We start from the raw sequence: 15146 nt of genomic DNA, 5'->3' as shown, positions 1-15146 counted from the left end.
AAATTTAATTATTTGAGCAAAAGGTTACACTTTTTGGTCTAACAATTTGGCGCAGTCTGTGGGGATTTTCTAGTTAAATTTTTAGTTTCTTCTAGATCTATCACTAACACGGATCACTAACGTAAAAAAAAAAAGCAAGAACAAGATCTCCTTTTTTTGTGTGCACAAATCCCAACATGGCAGGTAACAAGGAAGAAAGGACGGGAATAATAAGTAACCTCCCAACCAACCTCATGAACGTCATCAATGAAAGCTGTGAAATAGCAAATGGAGACGCAATGCCCAATGCCTCCCCTAGGCGAGATAGGTCACCTCCTCCTCACTGTAGCATCACAAAATCTCTTGGTAAGAGAGCCTACACATCTGTGGTGGAGGGGACGCCCCCAGCTATAAAAAAGAACTTGCGTTATACAACCAGCAGACGAGCAGCACAACCAACTCCCTCCTTCTCCAACGATAGGTATTACTCACAATGTCGCTAATAGTGCAGGCAACGACACTCTCGAAACTATTCTAAAAAGGATGGAGGAAATGGAGAATGAGAACAGAGCACTTCGAGACCAAATGAGAGAACACCAAGAAAGCGTCGATCAGATACCGGGCGGCCCTAAGCTTTTGCCGAAGAGAAATGCCGGTAGATTCGACGAGCAACCTTATAGTGATGACGCCTCCCCATATGCCATACCAAAAACCTTTAAAATGTCTCCCTACCTCAGGATATATGATGTCACGACCGACCTTGAAGATCATGTGACTCACTATGTCACCGTCGTGAAAGGCAATGACCTCGCCAAAGAACAAGTATCTTCTATTTTGTTGAAAGAATTTGGTGAAACCCTCACTGGAGGCGTGTTAACATGGTATTCGCAACTACCTGTGCTTTCCATTGAAACTTTCGAAGAGATGGCCAACAAGTTCATAACGGCCCATGCTGGGGCCAAGAAGGGTGAGGTGAGAGTGAACGACATATTTGCTATTAAACAGTATCCGGGAGAGGGATTGAGGGACTTTCTCACCCGGTTCAACCGAGTAAGGATGACCTTGCCGAACGTGTTAGAAGGGATGGCGGTCGCAACCTTCTAGAATGGGCTGAGCCGGGATGGTTCGAGGGCGACTAGAAAGCTATTAAGTCAACTGATAAAGTATCCCCCAACCACTTGGTATGAAATACACAATGCATATTATGTCGAGGTCTAAGCAGATGAGGATGATCTCAATGGATCAACTCAACGACTGACCTCGGTACAGACCGAACCAAGAAAAGATCGAAGAATGATACCAGAAGAGACCTCGCAGCTCTGCGACCTAACAAGAACGACATCAACCGTATAGAAACTTTAGGAACAAGCTGCAGGATCGACCGTAGAAGACCTTGACCCCGTTCAATTAGACCTCAACGGCCATATCAAGAAAGCTTATATCGGCTGGAAACTTCAGGAACCAGCTAAATTCCGTCAATTCTTAACTACTAATGCAGATTTGTTTGCTTTCAGCCATGCAGATATGCCGAGAATCCCAAAGGAAATCGCCACGCATAAACTGAACGTCGACCCATTCCACCTCCAGTGAGACAGGTCAGACGTAAGTTTAACTCCACAGTCAATGACGTCGTACGTGAAGAGGTGAAAAAACTATTGGCGAATGGCTCCATCAGGGAGTCAAAGTACCCCCAGTGGGTCGCCAACGTGGTCATGGTTAGGAAGAAGAATGGGAAATGACAGTTGTGCGTGAATTTCACAGATTTAAACAAAGCATGCCCAAAGGATTCGTTCCCATTACCCCACATCGACCAACTCATCGATGCAACAATCGGGCACGAACTACTGAGATTCTTGGACGTTTATTCAGGTTATAATCAAATCTCATGGAAGAAGAGGATGAGGAAAAACCCACTATCAATCTTTCATCACCCATCAAGGGACGTACTGCTACAGGGTAATGCCCTCTAGGTTAAAGAATGCGGGGGCGACTTACCAAATTTTGGTGACGAGGATGTTCAAGGAACAACTCTGTAAAATGATGGAAGTCTATATAGAAGACATACTGGTCAAGTCCAAAAGGAAAGAAGATCACATCGACCATCTGACAGAAACTTTTGACATACTTAGGTGATACAGAATGAAGCTGAACCCCAAAAAGTGTGTGTTTGGTGTGTCATCAGGAAAGTTTCTAGGTTTCCTAGTATCACAGAGGGGGATCGAAGTCAATCCTGACCAAATCAAAGCCATCGATGGGATACCGGAACACTTGACCACTAAAAAGCGGGTTCAAAGGTTGATTGGCCGGATCGCCGCCCTGTCAAGGTTCATTTCACGATCATCAGAGAGATGGCACAAATTCTTTGCCGTACTCAAGAAGGATAATGGCGTCCAATAAACTTCGGAGTACATCCAAGCCCTGAAGGAATTAAAAGATGACGAGCTAAAAATACAATACAAAATTATGCTCTCTAGTCGAATATAGTATAGAAAATATTGTATCCACAGGGATTGGATTTAAACAGTGTTTTCGTAGCTTCTAGTTTTAATTGCTATCCAAAATGCTCAACAATTTAGAGTTGTGTAATTTAAAACTAAAATTTATTAAAAGTCTAACTATTGGCTAATGACAATTACTACAAGAGTAAGAAAGAAGATATCAAGGGGAGAAAATAGGGGTTGATTGGATAGGTGTAAGATACTTGTTTGAAAATTAACTCTAGTTGATTCACTTCTAAGTTTCAAGTGAGTCTCTCAAATTCACTCTATTATGTTCAAATATTTAGTAGAAACTCCTCTCTCGATTAAATCTCAACCTTACGATATGAACTAAGTTAAGCTTGGTGAAGATATGCAAGAATTCGTAGTGGATTGATCCTTAGGAGAACCTCTTTCGATTATCCTCCTAGTTAGGTCTAAACATTAATCCAACTAGCCTCTTTCCATTACTAACAAGAATCAATGGATTCAACTAATAAAAACACCCAAAACGCTTCAATACATAAAAATAAGTTAATATCCACAAACAATTCTAAACATACCAAATTCATTAATCCCTAAGGAAGAATTACTTCATGGATATGGAGAAATTCATCACAGTTAAGTCTAAATCAAAGAAAAACATAAAACATCCAAACCCTTGTCTTGAGTGAGGATGAATGGTGAAATCCTTATGCTCTTGCTTCTCCCTCTTCTCTTTAGCTTCCTGAGGTCTAAATTATGTCAAAAGTCCTCAAAATACCATTTTTCATGTATATATACCAAGTAGGGTCAGCCCCAAACAAATACACCTTCTCCTACGCAAAATAGGACACTTTTCCCAGATAGGACGTGCACGGACGCGCACCTGGAAGTGTGTTCGCGCACTTGGCCGCGCACTTTTCACCATGTTCTGCCTCATATGCGCGCCCAGTGCGCGACCGCGCACATGGGTGGAGTTCTGTTGAGAATTTGGGAAAACATAAGACATAAAGTTGTATCCCTTTTAAATAGCTTTCCAACGATATATTGTGGAGTCCAAACGGAGTTCCGAGCGAAAGGTTATGTGCATTTTACTGGACACTGCGCTATATGCCTGTTCGATTCTTCGTTTCGTTCCACTATCATCCATTGATCCCTGAACACGATCCCGACTTAATCCTTGGGCTTTTACTCTGACTTCAAATCTCCCTAACTAGCTTGAATTCATTCCATAACATCTACATAGATCAGAATCACTCCTACAAGGCATAAAACACACAATTAGTACAAAATACTAGCGATTAAAGCTCCAACTCAATTAAAGTGCAGTAAATTAGAGTAAAATAAATAATTAAAACATGAGATTATAGCCTACCATCAAAAAAATAAACTATTTTGTGTTATTAAAAACAATTCTCCCGTAAGATCACTTTAATTGATCATATGTTTGTTATTGTTTTTTTAATTTTAGTAAACATATATTCACTTATCAAAATTTTATCTATAACTTTAATAATGCAAGATTGAAATAATATTCATGTAACAAAAAAACTCGAAAAACCCGAAAAATCCAATAAAACCGAATCAATCCAAACCAATATAATTAATTTGATTTGGTTTTGATAAAATTCGAACCAACACGATCCATGTACACCCCTAGACATGACACCTCACATAATTTAGTCCCAGTTTTTGGACTCATATGTACGTAAGATTCTAATATTTATCAGAATCGTCCAAAAATAGGACTATTCTTAGTGGCCTTAATGGACTAAATTGCAGTAGTACTTTTGATTTATTTATATTTATACGCTCCCCATATTATCGTCCAGCTTACTAAAAATATGTACGTAAGACCCTAAAATTCATCAAAAACATCAAAAAATAGTGTCACTCATAATGGGCCTTAATATATTGACGAAAATTATATGCATTGCAAAATGACCCGGCCCTTTTATGAATTATGATCTGTGTTTTGAGTTGAAAGCTCAAAACCTATTTAATTACACATTTACGACAAAAGAAAAGAAGAAGAATTAGCAAACGGGAAAAATCATACCTCACTTCTATAAATCCATAAAAACGACAGGTCTATTCTTACACTGATATATTAAGCAAGCTAAAGAAAGAAAAAAAATGGAGAAAGCTAAGTTGGGTTTCTTTCTTATCCTTTTTCTTGCTGCTTCTAGTAAGTTCTCAACCTTCTTTTCGTTCGTCCATATTCACACTACATCAATGCATAAAGCAAAGAAATTTACCACGTTTGCTACCATCAGATTAAGGTAACTTCCATAAATACACTAATCAAGCAAAGTAAAAACAGAGAAAAGCATAAATGCATAAAATCATTAGATATTCAAATTAGTTAAGCCAAGTTTAAATTAATTAAGAGACCGTGATAGAAAAGCGAGATTCATAGAGTGCCTCACACCTTCTCCCTAGCCAACATGGATCATTACCCGGTCTTCCTTTTTCGCAGACCATAACTTGAGTCAAAACTTTCCTTAATTAAAGATTAAATAAAAAGCAATCTGAAAACACCAAAAACACTCCATTCAAAGTGGCCACTCCTAAAAAATAATAAAATAGTTCCTTTTCAAATAATATCATTTTAATTGAAAATTTTCTTTCCACACGAAAGGATTTGTGACATTCATAATAGTGGAGTTTCACTATAAGAAGACAAAATAAAATATTGAAAAGTCAATATAGAACTAGTGGAGAAATTTCATTTGGAGATACTTATCAAACCCATACAATATATCCTCCACTGAACAAGACTTGTATTTGGTTTGCTTTTTAATTTGATCATATATAAAACCGGCCTCCCCAGAAAGCTTTCTTTAGTTAGGAACTTAGGATCAAATCAAAATGGCAAGTATAGTAGGAGGAGGAAACAAATACAGAGACTACTTGAGTGAAGAAGAGGTGAAAAACACAAAATGGAGAAATGGTCCTCCTACCTATGATGTTGTTGATAAGCTCTTTGAAGAAGAAAGAACTCATGTATGTTTTCATGTTCTATGTTTTATGTATTTATTTTGGTTTTCTTTAGGTACAAGTGCACTACCACGTATTATAGATATTGTATTTGCCTCTTTATTTTTAGGTATGGTCTGAAGGATCACTTGAAGAGAAAGTGCAGAGGCTATTGAAGACTTGGGAAATGGAAATGGTTCACAAGGAAAATCCTAATGACTTCAAAACTGTTGATCCAAAAAAATTCACAAAGAGTGTTAATGGTATTCTTCTGTCAAAGTTTCTCCAACTGCGATAATTTCATTAATGTGCTACTAAAAACTTCTAAATTTTGTAATATAGGACTTAGACGGATGCAAATAGTCGATCTCACTTGTTTAGGATTGAGACATAATTGCTGTTATTGTTATTATTTATTCTACTAATTGTTTTTTTATTGTTCATGATCATTTGAGAGAATTTTCCCATATATAGGCAGGAAAGGGTTGACAGCAGAAGAAAATGCAAAACTTGGTGGTGGCTATAATACATTCCTACAAACATCATTGCCAGAGAATCTTCGAATCTACAACCCTGACGAGGAAACATTTGAATCATCACAGAAAGTTTTCAGAACCATTTTTGTACGTGGATTTGCGATTGAAATCCTCCATGTTTATTCAGGAACACCAGAAATAGTGTACAAGTTTAGGCATTGGGGTCACATGGAAGGTCCATTTAAAGGACATGCCGCAACTGGTGAACTTGTTGAGCTCTTTGGAATTGGCATTTTTGAAGTACTTAACAAAAACCATCTTCCTTTTTAAATTAATAAGTCCTTTTCTTTATTCTTTTCTAAATTGTATTTTCTGAAATATATAATTCAATGATTATATTGTTGAAACAGTTGGACAAAGAGAGTAACAAGATTGTTAAGGCAGAGTTCTTCTTTGATAGAGGAGAATTGCTTGGACCTCTCGTGAAAGGAGAAAAGAATGGTGAATTCACAAGTGGGATGGAATTGGCTTCTTCAAAATGCCCTTTCATGAAATAAGAGAAAACTAGCAACTTGTGCTTATTCTCAACATAATGACTATCAAAATCCATCCTTTTGCACTTTGAAATATTTGTTGTTCTCGGAAGAGCACTTCTAATTTTAATATTGATTATACTTGGCATCAAATAAGCTTGCTATTTTGTCATATTTGTTTATCTTTTAAGATAAAATTTGAATATTCGAGGTGTTCACTGTATGGGTCAAAATCTGCCTGATAGTATTCGAAATAAGATTACTCAGAAGGAGGGAGTCTCGAGTCTTCATTAGCCGAGCCAAAGAGTCGACAAGAGCCTTGGTCGAGATGACAAAAATGGTCGAGGTTGATCATCACTAATGAAGCGGTAACGATTAGTTTTCGAAATAAGATATTAAAGAAAATATTCTAGCGAATATTCTCTGCAGTTTGTGCGGTTAAGGTTTGTTAGAAATATGTCCTATATATATATATATATATATATATATATATATTGAATAGTAATCAGCAAGACTCACCAGACCTTGTAGACGAGAAATAATGAAGCAAAGAATAGACCAGAACCAATTGCTCAGAACTGTAGAACAATAAAGGAGAAAACCTTGCTAAAATGGTAACTGAAATAGGCTAAGGATTAAGGAAAAGATAATTAAAAAGAAAAAAACCGATTTGCTGCTTTTCTTTTGGCGGAAAGTTGAAAAATACTTAGCTAAAAAAATTACTATGCTTTCAAATAAAATATGGCAGCAACAAAAAACTTACGCAGAGCAACTAAAAGAGTGGGCTAAAAATCCGGAAAAAGTGATTAACAAGAGAAAATTTTGCCGCGTTTGATTTTGGCGGAAAACTGAAAAATAATTAGTTAAGTTTTAGGCCACAACCCACCTATATTGTTGGCAAAAATAAAGTGTATTGCCAACAATACAAATTTATTGTTGCCAATTCTATTTATATTTTAAATTTATTATATTGTCCATAAATATGGCAATAGGAATATAAAACGTTGGTAACAATGAAAAAGTCGTGGCTAAAAGTTCTATGATAATAGCAACAATGTTGTTGTCATTTATTACAATAAGCCAACAATAATTTGTTGCCAATTTTTTTAATTTAAAATTAATTATCTAAACGATAGAATATAGCAACAATATTATAATATTTGCTAACAAGAAAAATTTTGTGTTTAAAAATTATATGATATAGCAACAACTTCATAAAGTTGCTATTTGTTCATTTTTGCCGACAGTACTATAGTTGTTGCTAAAACATTATTGCAAATTCCAAACTTTCTTATAGTGATATATGTCTCATATATATAGGAAGGGGGGCCAATAATGTGAGGCATAGTGATATTTATTTGTAAAAACACACTTTGACAAAAGATTCTCTCTCTCTCTCTTACTAAGATACAAACATCACATCTTCACCAACATTCTTGTCTATATTATTCCATACTTTCCACCAGATCCGAGGATAATTTGAACATTCAAGGATTTGTTAGTCATTCGTCATTGTCAGTAGGAATAACCACCTAGTTCCTCCTTTATTGGGTGAATCACTCCTTCTATTCACTTAAATGACATTTATTATTGTTCGTTGCTATTTAATGCTCTATTATTGCTCACATTACTTGGAATGATTGTTGCACACCATTATTATATTTCTACTAGATGTGTCCAACGTTAGTCATGCTTTCGAAACTCGCATCTAGAAATATTATTGTTAACTATGTTTAACCCCTAAGTACATAAATTTAATTATTTGAGCAAAAGGTTACACTTTTTGGTCTAACAATTTGGCGCAGTCTGTGGGGATTTTCTAGTTAAATTTTTAGTTTCTTCTAGATCTATCACTAACACGGATCACTAACGTAAAAAAAAAAAGCAAGAACAAGATCTCCTTTTTTTGTGTGCACAAATCCCAACATGGCAGGTAACAAGGAAGAAAGGACGGGAATAATAAGTAACCTCCCAACCAACCTCATGAACGTCATCAATGAAAGCTGTGAAATAGCAAATGGAGACGCAATGCCCAATGCCTCCCCTAGGCGAGATAGGTCACCTCCTCCTCACTGTAGCATCACAAAATCTCTTGGTAAGAGAGCCTACACATCTGTGGTGGAGGGGACGCCCCCAGCTATAAAAAAGAACTTGCGTTATACAACCAGCAGACGAGCAGCACAACCAACTCCCTCCTTCTCCAACGATAGGTATTACTCACAATGTCGCTAATAGTGCAGGCAACGACACTCTCGAAACTATTCTAAAAAGGATGGAGGAAATGGAGAATGAGAACAGAGCACTTCGAGACCAAATGAGAGAACACCAAGAAAGCGTCGATCAGATACCGGGCGGCCCTAAGCTTTTGCCGAAGAGAAATGCCGGTAGATTCGACGAGCAACCTTATAGTGATGACGCCTCCCCATATGCCATACCAAAAACCTTTAAAATGTCTCCCTACCTCAGGATATATGATGTCACGACCGACCTTGAAGATCATGTGACTCACTATGTCACCGTCGTGAAAGGCAATGACCTCGCCAAAGAACAAGTATCTTCTATTTTGTTGAAAGAATTTGGTGAAACCCTCACTGGAGGCGTGTTAACATGGTATTCGCAACTACCTGTGCTTTCCATTGAAACTTTCGAAGAGATGGCCAACAAGTTCATAACGGCCCATGCTGGGGCCAAGAAGGGTGAGGTGAGAGTGAACGACATATTTGCTATTAAACAGTATCCGGGAGAGGGATTGAGGGACTTTCTCACCCGGTTCAACCGAGTAAGGATGACCTTGCCGAACGTGTTAGAAGGGATGGCGGTCGCAACCTTCTAGAATGGGCTGAGCCGGGATGGTTCGAGGGCGACTAGAAAGCTATTAAGTCAACTGATAAAGTATCCCCCAACCACTTGGTATGAAATACACAATGCATATTATGTCGAGGTCTAAGCAGATGAGGATGATCTCAATGGATCAACTCAACGACTGACCTCGGTACAGACCGAACCAAGAAAAGATCGAAGAATGATACCAGAAGAGACCTCGCAGCTCTGCGACCTAACAAGAACGACATCAACCGTATAGAAACTTTAGGAACAAGCTGCAGGATCGACCGTAGAAGACCTTGACCCCGTTCAATTAGACCTCAACGGCCATATCAAGAAAGCTTATATCGGCTGGAAACTTCAGGAACCAGCTAAATTCCGTCAATTCTTAACTACTAATGCAGATTTGTTTGCTTTCAGCCATGCAGATATGCCGAGAATCCCAAAGGAAATCGCCACGCATAAACTGAACGTCGACCCATTCCACCTCCAGTGAGACAGGTCAGACGTAAGTTTAACTCCACAGTCAATGACGTCGTACGTGAAGAGGTGAAAAAACTATTGGCGAATGGCTCCATCAGGGAGTCAAAGTACCCCCAGTGGGTCGCCAACGTGGTCATGGTTAGGAAGAAGAATGGGAAATGACAGTTGTGCGTGAATTTCACAGATTTAAACAAAGCATGCCCAAAGGATTCGTTCCCATTACCCCACATCGACCAACTCATCGATGCAACAATCGGGCACGAACTACTGAGATTCTTGGACGTTTATTCAGGTTATAATCAAATCTCATGGAAGAAGAGGATGAGGAAAAACCCACTATCAATCTTTCATCACCCATCAAGGGACGTACTGCTACAGGGTAATGCCCTCTAGGTTAAAGAATGCGGGGGCGACTTACCAAATTTTGGTGACGAGGATGTTCAAGGAACAACTCTGTAAAATGATGGAAGTCTATATAGAAGACATACTGGTCAAGTCCAAAAGGAAAGAAGATCACATCGACCATCTGACAGAAACTTTTGACATACTTAGGTGATACAGAATGAAGCTGAACCCCAAAAAGTGTGTGTTTGGTGTGTCATCAGGAAAGTTTCTAGGTTTCCTAGTATCACAGAGGGGGATCGAAGTCAATCCTGACCAAATCAAAGCCATCGATGGGATACCGGAACACTTGACCACTAAAAAGCGGGTTCAAAGGTTGATTGGCCGGATCGCCGCCCTGTCAAGGTTCATTTCACGATCATCAGAGAGATGGCACAAATTCTTTGCCGTACTCAAGAAGGATAATGGCGTCCAATAAACTTCGGAGTACATCCAAGCCCTGAAGGAATTAAAAGATGACGAGCTAAAAATACAATACAAAATTATGCTCTCTAGTCGAATATAGTATAGAAAATATTGTATCCACAGGGATTGGATTTAAACAGTGTTTTCGTAGCTTCTAGTTTTAATTGCTATCCAAAATGCTCAACAATTTAGAGTTGTGTAATTTAAAACTAAAATTTATTAAAAGTCTAACTATTGGCTAATGACAATTACTACAAGAGTAAGAAAGAAGATATCAAGGGGAGAAAATAGGGGTTGATTGGATAGGTGTAAGATACTTGTTTGAAAATTAACTCTAGTTGATTCACTTCTAAGTTTCAAGTGAGTCTCTCAAATTCACTCTATTATGTTCAAATATTTAGTAGAAACTCCTCTCTCGATTAAATCTCAACCTTACGATATGAACTAAGTTAAGCTTGGTGAAGATATGCAAGAATTCGTAGTGGATTGATCCTTAGGAGAACCTCTTTCGATTATCCTCCTAGTTAGGTCTAAACATTAATCCAACTAGCCTCTTTCCATTACTAACAAGAATCAATGGATTCAACTAATAAAAACACCCAAAACGCTTCAATACATAAAAATAAGTTAATATCCACAAACAATTCTAAACATACCAAATTCATTAATCCCTAAGGAAGAATTACTTCATGGATATGGAGAAATTCATCACAGTTAAGTCTAAATCAAAGAAAAACATAAAACATCCAAACCCTTGTCTTGAGTGAGGATGAATGGTGAAATCCTTATGCTCTTGCTTCTCCCTCTTCTCTTTAGCTTCCTGAGGTCTAAATTATGTCAAAAGTCCTCAAAATACCATTTTTCATGTATATATACCAAGTAGGGTCAGCCCCAAACAAATACACCTTCTCCTACGCAAAATAGGACACTTTTCCCAGATAGGACGTGCACGGACGCGCACCTGGAAGTGTGTTCGCGCACTTGGCCGCGCACTTTTCACCATGTTCTGCCTCATATGCGCGCCCAGTGCGCGACCGCGCACATGGGTGGAGTTCTGTTGAGAATTTGGGAAAACATAAGACATAAAGTTGTATCCCTTTTAAATAGCTTTCCAACGATATATTGTGGAGTCCAAACGGAGTTCCGAGCGAAAGGTTATGTGCATTTTACTGGACACTGCGCTATATGCCTGTTCGATTCTTCGTTTCGTTCCACTATCATCCATTGATCCCTGAACACGATCCCGACTTAATCCTTGGGCTTTTACTCTGACTTCAAATCTCCCTAACTAGCTTGAATTCATTCCATAACATCTACATAGATCAGAATCACTCCTACAAGGCATAAAACACACAATTAGTACAAAATACTAGCGATTAAAGCTCCAACTCAATTAAAGTGCAGTAAATTAGAGTAAAATAAATAATTAAAACATGAGATTATAGCCTACCATCAAAAAAATAAACTATTTTGTGTTATTAAAAACAATTCTCCCGTAAGATCACTTTAATTGATCATATGTTTGTTATTGTTTTTTTAATTTTAGTAAACATATATTCACTTATCAAAATTTTATCTATAACTTTAATAATGCAAGATTGAAATAATATTCATGTAACAAAAAAACTCGAAAAACCCGAAAAATCCAATAAAACCGAATCAATCCAAACCAATATAATTAATTTGATTTGGTTTTGATAAAATTCGAACCAACACGATCCATGTACACCCCTAGACATGACACCTCACATAATTTAGTCCCAGTTTTTGGACTCATATGTACGTAAGATTCTAATATTTATCAGAATCGTCCAAAAATAGGACTATTCTTAGTGGCCTTAATGGACTAAATTGCAGTAGTACTTTTGATTTATTTATATTTATACGCTCCCCATATTATCGTCCAGCTTACTAAAAATATGTACGTAAGACCCTAAAATTCATCAAAAACATCAAAAAATAGTGTCACTCATAATGGGCCTTAATATATTGACGAAAATTATATGCATTGCAAAATGACCCGGCCCTTTTATGAATTATGATCTGTGTTTTGAGTTGAAAGCTCAAAACCTATTTAATTACACATTTACGACAAAAGAAAAGAAGAAGAATTAGCAAACGGGAAAAATCATACCTCACTTCTATAAATCCATAAAAACGACAGGTCTATTCTTACACTGATATATTAAGCAAGCTAAAGAAAGAAAAAAAATGGAGAAAGCTAAGTTGGGTTTCTTTCTTATCCTTTTTCTTGCTGCTTCTAGTAAGTTCTCAACCTTCTTTTCGTTCGTCCATATTCACACTACATCAATGCATAAAGCAAAGAAATTTACCACGTTTGCTACCATCAGATTAAGGTAACTTCCATAAATACACTAATCAAGCAAAGTAAAAACAGAGAAAAGCATAAATGCATAAAATCATTAGATATTCAAATTAGTTAAGCCAAGTTTAAATTAATTAAGAGACCGTGATAGAAAAGCGAGATTCATAGAGTGCCTCACACCTTCTCCCTAGCCAACATGGATCATTACCCGGTCTTCCTTTTTCGCAGACCATAACTTGAGTCAAAACTTTCCTTAATTAAAGATTAAATAAAAAGCAATCTGAAAACACCAAAAACACTCCATTCAAAGTGGCCACTCCTAAAAAATAATAAAATAGTTCCTTTTCAAATAATATCATTTTAATTGAAAATTTTCTTTCCACACGAAAGGATTTGTGACATTCATAATAGTGGAGTTTCACTATAAGAAGACAAAATAAAATATTGAAAAGTCAATATAGAACTAGTGGAGAAATTTCATTTGGAGATACTTATCAAACCCATACAATATATCCTCCACTGAACAAGACTTGTATTTGGTTTGCTTTTTAATTTGATCATATATAAAACCGGCCTCCCCAGAAAGCTTTCTTTAGTTAGGAACTTAGGATCAAATCAAAATGGCAAGTATAGTAGGAGGAGGAAACAAATACAGAGACTACTTGAGTGAAGAAGAGGTGAAAAACACAAAATGGAGAAATGGTCCTCCTACCTATGATGTTGTTGATAAGCTCTTTGAAGAAGAAAGAACTCATGTATGTTTTCATGTTCTATGTTTTATGTATTTATTTTGGTTTTCTTTAGGTACAAGTGCACTACCACGTATTATAGATATTGTATTTGCCTCTTTATTTTTAGGTATGGTCTGAAGGATCACTTGAAGAGAAAGTGCAGAGGCTATTGAAGACTTGGGAAATGGAAATGGTTCACAAGGAAAATCCTAATGACTTCAAAACTGTTGATCCAAAAAAATTCACAAAGAGTGTTAATGGTATTCTTCTGTCAAAGTTTCTCCAACTGCGATAATTTCATTAATGTGCTACTAAAAACTTCTAAATTTTGTAATATAGGACTTAGACGGATGCAAATAGTCGATCTCACTTGTTTAGGATTGAGACATAATTGCTGTTATTGTTATTATTTATTCTACTAATTGTTTTTTTATTGTTCATGATCATTTGAGAGAATTTTCCCATATATAGGCAGGAAAGGGTTGACAGCAGAAGAAAATGCAAAACTTGGTGGTGGCTATAATACATTCCTACAAACATCATTGCCAGAGAATCTTCGAATCTACAACCCTGACGAGGAAACATTTGAATCATCACAGAAAGTTTTCAGAACCATTTTTGTACGTGGATTTGCGATTGAAATCCTCCATGTTTATTCAGGAACACCAGAAATAGTGTACAAGTTTAGGCATTGGGGTCACATGGAAGGTCCATTTAAAGGACATGCCGCAACTGGTGAACTTGTTGAGCTCTTTGGAATTGGCATTTTTGAAGTACTTAACAAAAACCATCTTCCTTTTTAAATTAATAAGTCCTTTTCTTTATTCTTTTCTAAATTGTATTTTCTGAAATATATAATTCAATGATTATATTGTTGAAACAGTTGGACAAAGAGAGTAACAAGATTGTTAAGGCAGAGTTCTTCTTTGATAGAGGAGAATTGCTTGGACCTCTCGTGAAAGGAGAAAAGAATGGTGAATTCACAAGTGGGATGGAATTGGCTTCTTCAAAATGCCCTTTCATGAAATAAGAGAAAACTAGCAACTTGTGCTTATTCTCAACATAATGACTATCAAAATCCATCCTTTTGCACTTTGAAATATTTGTTGTTCTCGGAAGAGCACTTCTAATTTTAATATTGATTATACTTGGCATCAAATAAGCTTGCTATTTTGTCATATTTGTTTATCTTTTAAGATAAAATTTGAATATTCGAGGTGTTCACTGTATGGGTCAAAATCTGCCTGATAGTATTCGAAATAAGATTACTCAGAAGGAGGGAGTCTCGAGTCTTCATTAGCCGAGCCAAAGAGTCGACAAGAGCCTTGGTCGAGATGACAAAAATGGTCGAGGTTGATCATCACTAATGAAGCGGTAACGATTAGTTTTCGAAATAAGATATTAAAGAAAATATTCTAGCGAATATTCTCTGCAGTTTGTGCGGTTAAGGTTTGTTAGAAATATGTCCTATATATATATATATATATATATATATATATATTGAATAGTAATCAGCAAGACTCACCAGACCTTGTAGACGAGAAATAATG

At 36.8% G+C, this 15146-nt stretch overlaps 2 protein-coding genes across 2 annotated transcripts; both read left to right on the top strand.

Moving 5' to 3' along the window:
- The first annotated feature begins 5182 nt into the window (after positions 1-5182).
- Positions 5183-6579, top strand: LOC142166866 (pathogen-related protein-like). The gene is made up of 4 exons (XM_075226455.1): positions 5183-5444; positions 5548-5680; positions 5892-6193; positions 6304-6579. The coding sequence occupies exons 1-4, from the start codon at positions 5310-5312 to the stop codon at positions 6448-6450; spliced, it is 717 nt and encodes a 238-aa protein (XP_075082556.1). The 5' UTR covers positions 5183-5309; the 3' UTR covers positions 6451-6579.
- A 6779-nt stretch (positions 6580-13358) lies between these two features.
- LOC142166865 (pathogen-related protein-like) lies at positions 13359-14755 on the top strand. The gene is made up of 4 exons (XM_075226454.1): positions 13359-13620; positions 13724-13856; positions 14068-14369; positions 14480-14755. The coding sequence occupies exons 1-4, from the start codon at positions 13486-13488 to the stop codon at positions 14624-14626; spliced, it is 717 nt and encodes a 238-aa protein (XP_075082555.1). The 5' UTR covers positions 13359-13485; the 3' UTR covers positions 14627-14755.
- The last annotated feature ends 391 nt before the right edge of the window (positions 14756-15146 follow it).

Source organism: Nicotiana tabacum, chromosome 12 (genome assembly GCF_000715075.1).
Source record: "Nicotiana tabacum cultivar K326 chromosome 12, ASM71507v2, whole genome shotgun sequence".
Lineage (NCBI taxonomy): Eukaryota > Viridiplantae > Streptophyta > Magnoliopsida > Solanales > Solanaceae > Nicotiana > Nicotiana tabacum.
This window is presented reverse-complemented; position numbering and strand designations above follow the sequence as displayed.